The 14,346-nt window shown below is 52.5% G+C and overlaps 1 protein-coding gene across 19 annotated transcripts in view; it reads right to left on the bottom strand.

Moving 5' to 3' along the window:
* Positions 1-14,346, bottom strand: part of ANKMY1 (ankyrin repeat and MYND domain containing 1) — a 98,577-nt gene that overhangs the window by 42,281 nt on the left and 41,950 nt on the right. For 18 of the 19 annotated variants that reach the window (XM_055109277.2, XM_055109290.2, XM_055109285.2 and 15 more), the window contains 4 exons: positions 13,320-13,816; positions 9,312-9,483; positions 1,750-1,890; positions 809-949 (listed from right to left, as the gene is read on the bottom strand). In XM_055109277.2, coding sequence (XP_054965252.1) covers positions 809-949; positions 1,750-1,890; positions 9,312-9,483; positions 13,320-13,816 — 951 coding nt within the window. Of the gene's footprint in view, positions 1-808; positions 950-1,749; positions 1,891-9,311; positions 9,484-10,783; positions 13,817-14,346 lie in introns of those variants that run through there. The other variant, XM_055109293.2, reaches the window with a different exon arrangement.

Raw genomic sequence — 14,346 nt, forward strand, 5'->3', positions numbered from 1 at the left:
CCTACCCTCCAAGGAGGCTCTGACCAGACAGGGATGTTCTGAAGCAGGGAGGCCTGTCAGTGCCCCCACCTCCCCACCTCCCTGTCTGCCCATCCCCATCCCAGTGTCACCCGCATGCCCACTAGCACACATGGCACTCCCGCACACTCATCCTCACGCTCATGTCAGGACCACACAAGTTACCACCTTGCTGAAGGCCCAGGATCATTAATTTCATTTGTAAGTGGGTAAACTGAGGCTCGGTGTGCCATGTGCTCCGTGGCCAACTGGCTTGGGCTGCATCTGCTGCCACACGGCAAAGCTGAGACTTGGCCTCAGTTTCCCCGCATCCACCCCAGCCGCTGGGCATCCTCGGAGTGGTTCCCACACCCAATTTGGTAGGAATTAACCCCCGAGGCAGGCAGGAGGCAGCGGCCACAGGGCCAGCGGGGCACCACCCAGGGCTCTGGAAGATAAGACCAACCCTGGGGTCCTGAGTCAGAGACACATGAGGATGACAGAGGAAGGTCAGCAGCACCAGATGGTCACAGCCCAGGCCAGAGGCTCCCAAACACGTCTGACCAGGCCCTGTGGTAAGAAGTAGACTTCATGCCGCCACCCAGGCCCCGTGCGCAGGCGTGCGTGTGTGCATGTGAGTGGGAAATCCCGTCCTCCCGCCTTGCCTTGCTTCCCTCCCCATCCTTCCAAGCTCCCTGGCTTCTGCCTAAGACTCAGCATGAGAACACATGCTTCCGGGGGCACAAGGCCCTGGAAGGTGGCCCCACCGCTGGGCAGCCCTGTGCCCCCGCCAGGCCCTGGCTGCCCTCACCTTGTTGTCGTCCTCCCGCTCGCAGGCCACGTGCAGAGCCGTCCTGCCCCCCTCCTCGGGGAGGGCTGTGTCCGTGCTGTAGTAGGCTTGGGGAGGGCCTGGCTCGTTGCTGAGCTTCAGACTTGAGGGCAGCAGGTCCAGCTGTGTAAAACGGAGGGCTCCGCCAGCGCCCACGGACCTGCCGTGTGCCCACGGGAAGGCAAACGGAGCAAGGGAGCTTCCTCCCCAGCCTGCAGGTCTGGAGTCTCACCCTGCGAAACCCTCTTGAAGGTGGATGCCTGACTTTGTTCAAGCCTCTCCCCTGCATGCCTGTCTCTGAGACACCCCAACATCCACAGGGGTCAGAGCCATTCTGTGCCCTCCCCTCCCAGGTCCCCCACGCGGTGGGTGAGCTGCGCACACCACGTCCAGCATGTTCGTGCGCTCAGTGGCTCCTGCTGTGTGCTGGCGACTGAAAGCCTCAGAGCTCCTGCCCTCAAGGGGCTCAACCCCTTGTGGAGGAAGGAAGACATGGCCTCGCGGCCCATGACTGGGGGTCTTTTGGAGCTTGGCAGGGCCTGGTGGGACAGGATGGCTTCGGCCTGGAGGAGGCCCTGGGGACATGGAACTGGCCTCTGTCTGCAATTATGAACCTTCGGAAAGGCGTGAGATGGAGTTACCTGCAAAATGTCCGCATGGGGACCCCCATGCCCTGTGGACTGCCTGAATAATCAAGTTCTTAACTCATTTCAATCAACCATTTTTGCCTCTTGATATCAAAACAGCCCACTGGCTAAGGTTCTCATCTGGACGGGTTGTTTCTGTGCAGGATCTCCACTGCCCGGGCCCCAAGCCAGGAGGTCCATCATGCTCGGCAAGCACAGGCTAGGCAGAGTGTGTGAATCCATCCAGGCACACCTGGCCAAGGCCCCATACCCCTACCCAGGTCGCGAGGCACACACCTTGCCGGGCTTGTAAGTGTCGTCCTCGTCGGATGCCTTGGCGTCCACATCGGTGATGGCATGCAACAGCAGCTCCACAATCTGTACCCCCTCCTCCCCAGGAAGGGCGGCAGCAATGTGGAGTGGTGTCAGGGTGCACAGCTGCAGAGGAAACACCGGGGCGGGCAGTGAGGCACATGCTCGTAGGGAGAGACAGGTGAGGTACCTGAGGGACCCAAATGCCAGGGAAATGGCTGAGACTCCAAGGGCACCATTCTCAGCCTCACCTGCCCCACAACGTGCAGGCTACTGGTCCCTGAAGGCAGTATGGGCAAAGCTCCCAACACGCTGAGCAAGACATACATGTTGCTTCCAATGCCTAATATGCCTCTGTCTGCCAGGGCCACAGATAGGAAGGCCCACCCTGAACCAGTGTGATTTTAAGCCACTGTCCACAACTTCCTCTAAGAAAAGCCCCTCCCTGCCCTGCCAGGCCCACCACATTAACAGCCATGCAGCTCCTGAGTGGCCTCCCGACTCCAGCCCCTGACCTGTCCATTCTCCACTCACAGTGTCCCCAGCCATCAGCTGACAGCATCCATAGAGGCCACCGCTGTGCAGCAGTGACGCAGAGGTGTTCACAGGGGCCCTGGCCTCTGGAGGCAGCCCTGCCGTCCTAAGGGAGAGCCCGGCTGAGAATGGACAGTGGGCTTTGGGTCAAGAGATGCTCCCCAGTCCCTTAAAGACCAGCCTCGCTCCAACAGGAAAGAGAAAAGAACCCAGGAGGGACCCCTGAGAGGGAGACAGGTGAGCCTGGATGGTGGGAAGAGCCACCAGCATGAGGACCAGCCACAGGAACTTGGGGAGAGCAGCCGGGTGTGCCCATGCATGCCCATCCACCGGTGACCAAGGGACATGGCACCTGAGGCGGAGGGCAGGGCAGGTTCCAGGCAGCTGCTGACTCCCAGGAGGAGCAGTACTCTCCCAGCTTGACAGCAGCCCCTGGGACCTCCACACAGCCCAACACCCACAGCCTCAAGCATGACCAGGGCCAGCAGCGTCCACACCCAGCAGAGGCATGCAGTGAGAGGAGAGAAAAGAGAATATAATGCAGGCATCGCCTGATGTTGGGGAGGCCGGTGCTGCAGGCGACAATCTACTGACCCCAGAGGGACGCAGACCCAAGCAGGCAAGTGGAGAATGGGCAGCCCGCTGCTCCATGGTAACCACAGCCCAGGCCACCAGGAGGCGCACAGGGCCATGCATCTACGACAGTCAGCCGGAGGCCACACCCTCCTTACGTGTTATGTCACCCCTAAAACAGCAGCAGCAACAGCAACAACTGAGCTAATAACAGAACCAACCCAGCTGAGGGGTGAATCAGGAAATGATTAAGCTGAGGAAATTCCCCAAAACAGCAGAAGCACAAAGACATATAAAGCACTCCAAAACAAAATCAGGGGACATGAGAGAGAGAGCTGGGGTTCTAACGTCTCTCAGGTAGGAGCTCCAGGCCAGTAGGGAGAGCACAATAGAGAGAAATACTAGAGAAATAATGCAAGAAAACTTCACAGACCCACAGCTCTGACCCAGTGCTAAGGTGACTTAATAAGGAGGGAGGGAATTAACCCTTACATAGACACAGGAGGCAGGGGGGCATCACACTTCTCATTAAGTCCCATGAGTCCCAGAAGGACAGAAGACAGTGAGACAGGACCTTCCACGGTCTAAGGGAAAACAGTTTGGAACCCAGAATTCTGTATCTAGCTAATCTATTATTCAATCAAGAGGGTAACATGCTGACATTTTCAGTAACATGAGGGCTCAGTTTCCCACCACGGATCCTCTCCATGAGGATGTCCAATGACACTCTGCAGAGAGCACAGAAAGAATCCAAGAGGAAGCTGCAAGGTGCAAAATGCATTGAAGAGCAAAGAAACCCCTGGACTACTGCCAGGTCCAGGTGAGACTGGCAGTTAGAGTGGGACTTGAAGCCACAACTGCGTAGCATGGTGGAGGGAGGCAACCCGAGAGTCCCATTCCTCCTGGGAGTCAGCAGCTGCCTGGAACCTGCCCTGCCCTCTGCCTCAGATGCCCCAGCCATCTCCCTGGGTTACCAGTGGATGGGCATGCATGGGCATGGGCACTGGGACTTGTGTCTGCCACAGTGCTGACGTTCTGCTCTTGCTGGTCTTCAGACCTGGCAGAAGGTGTCAATCAAGATGAACTGCTCTTGTGAGAGACAGGGCCAGAAGTTAAAACTATTCAATCCCTCTAGGCCCAGAGACGATCGTAAAGGAGGTGAGCACATGAGATTGCAAGGGGCAATTCTGAGGGATAAAACTAGTTCAGAGTTTTTCTATAAATTAAACATTAATATCAAAAGTACATGGTTACAAGGCCAGTGTCTGGGCCGCAGTGTCAAAATAATAGGGTTTTCTTCAAGATCTGATTTGCTCTTTAATAGAAAATTGTTGGCTGGACGCGGTATCTCACACCTGTGATCCCAGCACTTTGGGAGGCCAAGGTGGGCGGATCACTAGGTCAGGAGTTCAAGACCAGCCTAGCCAACATGGTGAAACCTCGCCTCTACTAAAAATACAAAAATTAGCTGGGTGTGGCGGCAGGCGCCTGTAATCCCAGCTACTCAGGAGGCTGGGGCAGGAAAATCACTTGAACCCAGGAGGCGGAGGCTGCAGTGAGCTGAGATTTTGCCACTGCACTCCAGCTTGGGCAACAGAGCGAGACTCAGTCTCAAAAAAAAAGAAAAAGAAAACTGTAAAAGGTTATAAACGTTTTATGGAAGTCTTACCTTATGATGTTTAAACTGACTAAAATAGACTCGTTTACAAGGTTTTATTAAAATTAGCTTTAACATTCATAATACAAGGGTAAAATTTGTTTTTCTCTTTTCAACAAAATTTTTGTAGAACATTAATAAAAGATAATTTTTTTTGAGACTCAGTCTCACACCATTGCCCAGGCTGGAGTGCAGTGGCACAATCTCGACTCACTGCAAGCTCCTCCTCCCAGGTTCACACCATTCTCCTGCCTCAGCCTCCCGAGTAGCTGGGACTACAGGCACCCGCCACCACGCCCGGCTAATGTTTTTTTTTTGTATTTTTAGTAGAGACAGGGTTTCACCGTGTTAGCCAGGATGGTCTCTATCTCCTGACCTCTTGATCTGCCCACCTCAGCCTCCCAAAGTGCTGGGATTACAGGCAATAATAAAATATTTTTGTTTCCCTTTTGAGTAAACTGCAGGGAAAAAAAAGGAGGGACAGATTCAGTTGGCCTCATGCTGTCTTTATTAGGTCTTATTGTTTGGGAAACTGATTCTCCAATCAAAGAGTAAAGGTTTTTGTGGGGTTTTTTTTTTTTTAATATTTGAATTATTTTGGCTAAAGGATTGGCAATTGTATAGTGACCTGTGAACCTGTTTTATAATATCAAGTGTCTTTAACCTTTGATATATGACAAACTCCAAAAGCAAAATTTCAAGTTTTAAATTCAGTCTTCTTTACCCCAAACTACCTTTTTGGGGGGTATTGGGTCCCTAAAGTCCAAGAGAGACATATTAGGCTTATTTGGCATGTTAGAATTTTACAGAAAGTATTGTCAAATGCAAAGTGGTGTTTAACCTTCTCTAGGTTATATGTATACAAATACGTTGTTTCTATGTGTTCCAGGATTGCATGATATTCCTGAAATTCTGATCTGTCTTCATATATGTTGCCAGTGGTTATCATAATTATTGTTAAATTGTTGTCTGACACAGAAATAACCAAATTTCCTTGTCAACTGTGTCTTTAACTATGGCTGTCCTAAAACTTTTGTCATCCACAATTATTGTTTTGTTTTCTTTTCACAAAGTGACTTACAATCAGCTACCATCCAGGGCTTACTTCTTTGGGGGAGTTCATGGAAAGGACTATTGAATGCATGTTTCTGATAACTTTCGAGATTGTGCCATTGGATTAGAGAGGAAACTTCCAGGACTATAACTAAAAAGCTGGTGTTAACCCGGTATGACTGCTAACCCAGTATGAAGCAGAGCAGGAGGTGACTGCATGGACTGAAGTAACGGAGGACTGAAATAATTGTTTATGGCTTCTTTTTGAAACACTGCTGTTTCTTTTTGTTTCATTTTTTGGAGTCTGGAAAGCTTTTCTCTTTTAAGCTGTTTATATCCATTAAAAATTGAGTAGAGTATATACTCTTGCAAACAGAATTTGTAGCTTTTTTCTCTGTCTCCCTGACTTCTCCAGAATTTGGAAACTATGCAAATATTTTTAATTCATGGCAATGTATTTGTTTGCATACATTTATTAGGAATCTGTTTTTTATAATGGGACAAAGTTGGAAGAACTGGTTATTCTCCCAGGGCTTTGACTGGAATGGCACATTTTCAGAATAAGCAGATTGCTTTGAGAAATTGAGATTGACTTTATAGAGTCAATGAGAACCTCTTAGAATAACTGGCCTCATACCTTGTCTATGCAATTCCTTTGCACACTTTCGGGCATGTGGTAAGTGGACCGTGTCACTTTCTGTCAGGCCCAGGAACCTCAAGTTGTTTTGGGACCTTGAGAAGACTGGTTCTCCCAATTCATGCAGGGATCTGAAGGCACAGATGGATCCTTGGCTTGGCCTGAGAGGTCTTTGAGGTAGAGTCTGAGATTCCTTGTGAAATATTCCCGCAAAGCCAACTTAGGAGAGCCTGTATGGACAATGACTCTTGGCCGGGCACAGTGGCTCATACCTGTAACCCTAGCACTTCAGGAGGCCAAGGCGGGAGGACTGCTTGAGTCCAGGAGTTTGAGACCAACCTGGGCAACATAGTAAGACCCTGTCTTTACAAAAAAATTTAAAAATTAGCCAGGCCTGGTGGTGCATGCCTGTAGTCCAGCTACTCTGGAGGCTGAAGTAGGAGGATCACTTGTGCCTGGAAGGTGGAGGCTGCAGTGAGCCATGATTATGCCACTGCACTGCAGCCTAGGTGACAGAGTGGGACCCTGCCTCAAAAGAAAAAAAAGGACAATAATTCTTTCTGCACTTTGTGTGGGTAATCAGGCCACTGAAGCTTATTTTGCAAGTAGGTGGTTCTTGCTGTGATTTGCCTTTGGTGGAAGTGGGGGATTGGAAAGAAAGATTGCATTTTAGAAAAAAACTCTAGTATCAGATTAACCTTTGATTCTTGGGTGGCCGGCCACAGGGACACCCATGGTGTGCAGCTGCCCACGACGCCCCTCCTCAGCATGAAGCAGCGAGACGGATGCATGGCCTGATTCCTCATGATTGAGGAATTGACGAATGGGGGGGAAGGGTGTTGAAACGGGCCCAATTGTCCCATAGAACTGATGTCTATGGTTTCTTTTAAATAAACATAGAAATTGACCCTTCCATTCTTTAAAACTTGAGAACGTTATATTTGTCTTATCTGAGCTCCTTCCTCAGGAAACCAACCAGCAGTCCTCCTAAATACTATCAAGGAACAGAGACTCACTAGATCACAGCATCTGGACAGTGAGACCCTAGACCCCTCACCCATCATGCCTGCCTCTGGGACCACCAGCTTCTTGCTGACCAACTCTTTTTTCTTAGCCCTCCTAATTCCTGCTTTCCCACACATGGTTACATTTCTTCCCTGCTATGAAACCCCCAATTTTAGTCGGTTGAGGACAGGGTTTGAGAACGATCTCCTGCTCTCCCTGGTGCAGCACCCAATTAAAGCCTTCTTCCCTGGCAGTACCTGTCATCTCACTGATTGGCTTTCTGTGCAGTAAGCAGCAGGATCTAGACTGAACCCCTGGAGTTTTGGTGACATGTTCATTTCTGAACCCACTCAAATATTTTAATTTTTAAAAACTTTCTATTTGAAAGATAAATGTGTAAATAATACATTCCTGATCAGCTATGAACAGGTGAATAAACAAGTGACACAGTGAAGGATGTCCGTGCCCAGTTTAAAGGTTGTGACCTTAATCAGTTCCAAAGACGGAGTTCAATCAGTAAACCTAAAAAGTTATTAAATTATCCTGAGTCTTAAACCAAAAATTCTGTTTTCTGTGTAATCTTACACTTGGAAGAAAAGTTTAATTCCCAAGCTGAAAGGCTGTGCACTAAGGGGCCTGGACAGTGAGACCCGCCTGCCCTCAAACACTCAATGCCGCCTGAGTGACAACTGGCAAGGCTGGTGCCCAGAGAGAGCCATCAGCTCTCACCCCATCAACACCCTGTGAAGAAGGTAAAGCGCTGAAACGATGGACGAGTGTTTACACAACCAGAGACGAAAAACAAAATCTACAAATAAATTTCACAGCCAAGTGGACAGAAGCCCATCATGGGTCTGCATAATGGGCCCCCTGTTCTGGGGGCAGCCAAAGGTGGCCCTGGTGCCAGTTCGTCATCCGTCTGGAATCTTCACAGCCACTGTGGACAGCAGTGGTTTCTTGAGTGTGGATGGGTGGATGCACTGAACGGAAAATTGTGATGGGGTTGGTCTAGATGTTAAATTAGAGAAATGATTGTAGGGTCCTTCAAAATACAAAGAGAAAGAATGACAACAAGGGTTCAGGCAAAGGGATGAAATACAACAGATAACGTCACGTTAAAGTGAACAGGAAACGCCGCAGTGAGCCCACGCTTGCTGTCATACTTCCATCTCGCCCCATCCCCTGTGCAACCTAACGAGGCCCTCATGGACTGACGGAGCTGCGAGAGAAGCCTGGCCTCACCCCAGACGCCTCTGAGGAGGAGGAGCAGTCATGGGCAGCGACCGATTCCATTCCAGAGCAGTGGAAATTCGGGAAGGAAGCCCTTCCAGCAGCTGTGCTGTGGGAAGGGCTGCAGGAATCTGGGGCCAAGCACGGGGGTACACACTGCCCAGGGGGACAGGTGGGAAAAGAAGAGTTGTTTGAACGAGCTAAGCCCATAAAGCCCTGAGTCCCCAGTGAAACTCAGCAGAAACACTAAACTTTCTTCGAAGAACTAGCAGGCTAATTTATTCCAGAGCAAAATGCCCTGTGAAGCCGCTTGCTCACGGGTGGGTGTGGCCTCAGAGAGGGAAGAAGCCGTCCGCTGGGAAAGGCACTTCTTAAGAAAAAAAATATAAAATCAGATTCCCCTTCGAAGATTTTTTCTCAGCTACATATTTTGCCGGCTGGATCTGTTGAGCTAAAGATAAAACCTCAGCACCAAGCCCCTTTGCCTCCCCTGCCTGCGTCCTTGTGATGCTGAGCGTGGGTTGGAAGGAGGCCCGCCGCCTCCTGAATATGTCTCCCCTTTCCAAGGGGCCTTCAGGATGCGCTTCCCCTTAGTTTGCTTCAACACTGGGAAAAAAATCACACGGATCGTGAAGTACTCTAAAAACCAGCTCGGTGTCCAAATCCTGTCTGGGGACATGGGTGAAAGAGCGGGCTGTGGGACCCCCCACTGCGGCGCGCCGTCATCACTCACAGCCCAGGTGGTCGCCTGCAAGAGCCCACCCCTCTCTTCCGCGCCCAGGTGGAGCGAGGAGCTGCCCGGCCAGTGCCCGGGAGTCTGCTGCGCTCGTCCCGGCGCCCGCCCGCCGCGGCTCCTACCTGCGGCGGAAAGCAGATGTCGGTCCTCGCCCCGTGCTCCAGCAGCAGCCTCACCCCATCCACGTCCCCGGCCTTCACAGCAAGGAACAGGACCTGCATGGGCACGCGGCACAGGTTGGGGTCCGCGCCCCGGCGCAGCAGCAGCTTGATGGTCCACCAGCGCTTCCTCCGCCTGAAAAAGACGGTGCGCCCGTGGGCCCCTGGAGGGCAGGCACCTGCACTGCGCCCAGAACGGGGCCATGCCAGCGAGGAGGCTGGCGAGGGGCGCGTAGGGAGTATGTGTGTGCCGCAACTACACAATCACACACACAGCACACACCCACACACGCAGACACACCACACAGCACACAACTACACACAAGCCACACCAGAGCGCACACACCATAGCACAGCGCACACCACACAGTACGCACACAGCACACCACACACCACAGCACACAAACCACACTACACATACAGCACACAACCACACAAACCACACACACACCACACACACCACTCACACCACAAAGACACAAACACACAGGCGCACACACACCTCTGAGGGGTCACTCAAAAGGCTGGCCAGGTCAGGAGTAAACTGTGCCTCCAGAGAAAACTTGGGCCTCAAGAGAGGCTGGGACCAGGTGGGTGGGGGTTGTGCAGCCACGCAGGGCTGAGGGAGAAGCTCAAGGGAGGAGGGGACTGGGGGTAGGGGGCCCAGATGGCAGCGGGAATGACCATGAGGGCAGGGCAGGTGTAGGATCGAGCCAAGCCCACTGGCCCTGCAGTAGGCACAGAATCGGAGCCGTGGGAACTAGATCGTCCTTGAGCACTTGAGCAGCAGCCCCCAGCCCAGTCTCCAGACCCGTCTCCAGACCCTGACCACTCGGAAGCCCAGGGAGCTGCGTTGACGTGGGTGCTGGCTCTCCTTGTCTGCCGCTACCATGTAAAGCTCAAAAACTGTCAAAACGTGTCCAGGATCTATGCCTTTCTGGTGGGTTGTTGGTCTCACTGACTTCAAGAATGAAGTCGCGGAATTCGCGGTGTTACAGCTTTTTTTTTTTTTTTTTTGAGACAGTCTCGCCCTGTCGCCCAGGCTGGAGTGCAGTGGCACGATGCCACTCACTGCAAGCTCCGCCTCCCAGGTTCAAGTTATTCTCCTGCCTCAGCCTCCCAAGTAGCCGGGACTACAGGCACCCGCCACCACGCCTGGCTAATTTTTTTGTATTTTTAGTAGAGAGGGGGTTTCACTGTGTTAGCCAGGATGGTCTCCATCTCCTGACCTCGTGATCCACCTGCCTCGGCCTCCCAAAGTGCTGGGATTACAGGAGTGAGCCACTGCGCCTGGCCCCCCTTTACAGCTCTTAAACATGGTGTGTCTGGAATTTCTTCCTTCGGGTGAGTTCATGGTCTCACTGACTTCAAGAATGAAGCTGTGGACCTTCACTGGCAAGTGTTAACATCTCTTAAAGGTGATGCGGACCAAAAAGTGAGCAGCAGCAAGATTTATTGCGAAGACCGAAAGAACAAAGCTTCCACAGCACGGAAAGGGAACTAAGCAGGTTGTCGCTGCAGGCTGGTGGGGGGGCCTGGCGGTGGCCAGCTTTTATTCCCTTTTTTGGCCCCGCCCACATCCTGCTGACTGGTGCATTTTACAGACCACTGATTGGTCCATTTTACAGAACGCTGATTGGTCCATTTTACAGAACACTGATTGGTCAATTTTACAGAGTGCTGATTGGTGCATTTACAATCCTTTAGCTAGACACAGAGCGCTGATTGGTGCATTTTCAATCCTTTAGCTAGACACAAAAGTTCTCCAAGTCCCCACCCAACCCAGAAGCTCAGCTGGCTTCACCTCTCAATAATGCTCACCAACTTGTTAACCATAACAAACCCACTGCATGTTACTAATAAGTAACACTGTCACAAAAAGTTATTTTACAAAACAAAACCAGTTGGGGAGAAGGATGGCACTGTTTTCCACCTTCGCTGGATTCCCCTATCTGCTCTGCGCAGCCTTGGTGGAAGTGAGTGGAGATTCAGCCTCCCCCAGGTACGCGGCTGGACGAAGGAGTATTTGAGCAGCCTTTCTGATCATCATGGTCTTCCTATTTGAACTACATGAACCCAGGCTGGGGGTGGTGAGCTAGCTACCTGGCGGAGCTGGACACTCATGAACCAGCCTTCTGCGCCTGGCTGCACTGAAGCCCACGGGCCCACCTCTCACTGTCAATGGATCTTCACCCACCTGGCGATGGTTCAACATCAGAACTTGGCCGTGTGGGAAAAGCTGGCTCACCAATAGAAGAGATCTGGGCACTGTCGGCATGTCTTCAGGCAGTATCACAAAACTGCGCTGCTAACGCCATCTCACGTGAAAAACCTCTGAACACCCACGTCTCAAAGTTAAGGGAAGCTATGAAGGTCTTGGTGGTGGCGGCAAGTGTCCAGAATTCTGCTATTCACTTGAAAACGTAAATTTCACCAGCAACAAATAGTGTCATATTTTTTCCTTAAAGTGGCAGGCTGTGTTCAGGAGAATGAACAGCCACATGCCAGTGGTCATTCTTCCAATCAAAAATGGGACAGGAGGTTGGGAAGATGCCGCATTCTGTTGCTACTCCAGCCCTGGGGGAAGCGCTTCTTGCGGGGAAGTGGTGTGCCTTGGTCTGTGGCAGACACACATCAGTGTCCTTCCCATGTTTTCTGACCCAGAATATTCGAGGGGTGTGTACACAAGGAGCAAGATTTAATGCAATTTGTCATTGCTTTTCTGCTTTGTCAAAGGCATTCTTCAGTGAGACAGGCATCCCCGCAAGTGCACACCGTGGTGAAGGAATACCATGCCCCCAAGCAGGCCGGGCACTGCTGCCCTGCACACTGGGGGCTGGCGGTCTGCACGGCCCTGTCTTCATACCATCCACCAACATCAACACAAGGAGAAGGCTAACAGAGTCTCAGGGTTATCAAGAGAATCATTTTGACCCCACAGACTCCCTGAAAGGGTCTTGGACCCCCGGGGGTGCATGGACCACATTTTGAGACACACTGGTATAGACAGGGTGGGCAGCAGGGGTGTGAGAGCTGCCCGGGCAGGTGTCACTCACGTGCACCATGGCTAGGATAGGACCCCTGACAGTGGCCCCTGCTGAGGCTCCCACAGAGACACTTCAGGCCAGTGCCAAAGGCCAGAGCAGGGCTGGGGTGGTACTGAAAACAGCCCGTCACCATGGCACCCCCACAGGGCTGGCGTGGCACTGAAAACAGCCCGTCACCGTGGCACCCCCACAGGGCTGGCGTGGTACTGAAAACAGCCCGTCACCGTGGCACCCCCACAGGGCTGGGGTGGTACTGAAAACAGCCCATCACCGTGGCACCCCCACAGGGCTGGCGTGGTACTGAAAACAGCCCGTCACCGTGGCACCCCCACAGGGCTGGCGTGGTACTGAAAACAGCCCGTCACCGTGGCACCCCCACAGGGCTGGGGTGGTACTGAAAACAGCCCGTCACCGTGGCACCCCCACAGGGCTGGGGTGGTACTGAAAACAGCCCGTCACCGTGGCACCCCCACAGGGCTGGCGTGGTACTGAAAACAGCCCGTCACCGTGGCACCCCCACAGGGCTGGGGTGCCACTGAAAACAGCCCGTCACCGTGGCACCCCCACAGGGCTGGCGTGGCACTGAAAACAGCCCGTCACCGTGGCACCCCCACAGGGCTGGCGTGGCACTGAAAACAGCCCGTCACCGTGGCACCCCCACAGGGCTGGCGTGGCACTGAAAACAGCCCGTCACCGTGGCACCCCCACAGGGCTGGGGTGGCACTGAAAACAGCCCGTCACCGTGGCACCCCCACAGGCTTGGCCATGGCGTGGAGCCACCGACACAGGGATGCTCACACATTCAGACACGCATCTCCAGACACAATGCCTCCCGCTGGCACAGGGAAGAGACGTGGGTCCGCTGAGCATAGGATTCAGCCCTGATGGTGGCCCTCCACCCCCACCAGCTGGTGCCAGGACCTACTCGATCATGGACAGCGCCATCCTCCGCATGGTCCCTTTGTCGAAGCTGCTGGTGCACGGTGAGGGCGAGGCCATCTTCAGCAAGCTGTGGGACTGGGCGCTTCTCTCCAGCATGGCCTGCGAGAGCTCGATGGAGAAGTTGCACACACACACGTTGGACTCAAAGTTCGTCTCAGCACTGCACAGACTGCCCCGGTCTGTGTTTCCCAACACGTCCTCGAGCCCACTTTCCACATGGCCAAGGCTGCCCTTCACCAACGGGGAGTCCCCCTTCAGAGAGCTGCTCCTGTGGTCCACGGACTCCCCACACTGCCCGGTGTCCTGGAAGTGGCCGCCCTCCTGGCTGCCTGAGACGTGTGGCAGTGGCAGTGGTGCTGGCGGTGGCCTCAGCTCATAGCTACCCTGGGAAGGCACGTTCACCTCATAGTACAGAGACTCCAGGTTTGTGTCCATAAATGATGATGAAAGGATTGGAACAACTGGGAATTTTGGAGGTTCCTTTGGAAAGAACCAAAAAAGTGTCATTAGAAGAAATTGGAGTGATAACCTCATTCTAGGACCTTCTTCAGCAAGGACCAATGCCCGTGGCCTAGAGCTGTCTTCAAAGCACCTAGGCTGAAAAGACCAGGGCAGCTTTCCCCAAACCCTCAAAGAGAAAAGAACACCCCTGTGAAGGCATCGCACAGAAGCCTGCACCTGACCAGGCCACACCTCAGGCTGCATGGCCCTATACATGGCTGCTAAGCTCACAAAACGTGGCCTGTCCACACCCAGGTGCTTAGAAGTGAAGGAGAGGTTGGAAAACGAAGGCAAATGCCTTAATGATGCTGCTTATATTGATCACACACCAAAATGATAGGATTTTTAATACATTAGGCTAAATTAAATATATTATTAAAATTAATTCCACCTGTTTTACTTTTTCATGTGGCTACCTCCCAAATTTTAATTACACGTTTTATTTCTGTCACATGGCACTGCCCTGGATCTGTTTGTGTTTTGAGCCATGGTTCCCAAAGTGTGGTCCC

Source organism: Pan paniscus, chromosome 13, assembly GCF_029289425.2.
Source record: "Pan paniscus chromosome 13, NHGRI_mPanPan1-v2.0_pri, whole genome shotgun sequence".
Taxonomy (NCBI): Eukaryota; Metazoa; Chordata; class Mammalia; order Primates; family Hominidae; genus Pan; species Pan paniscus.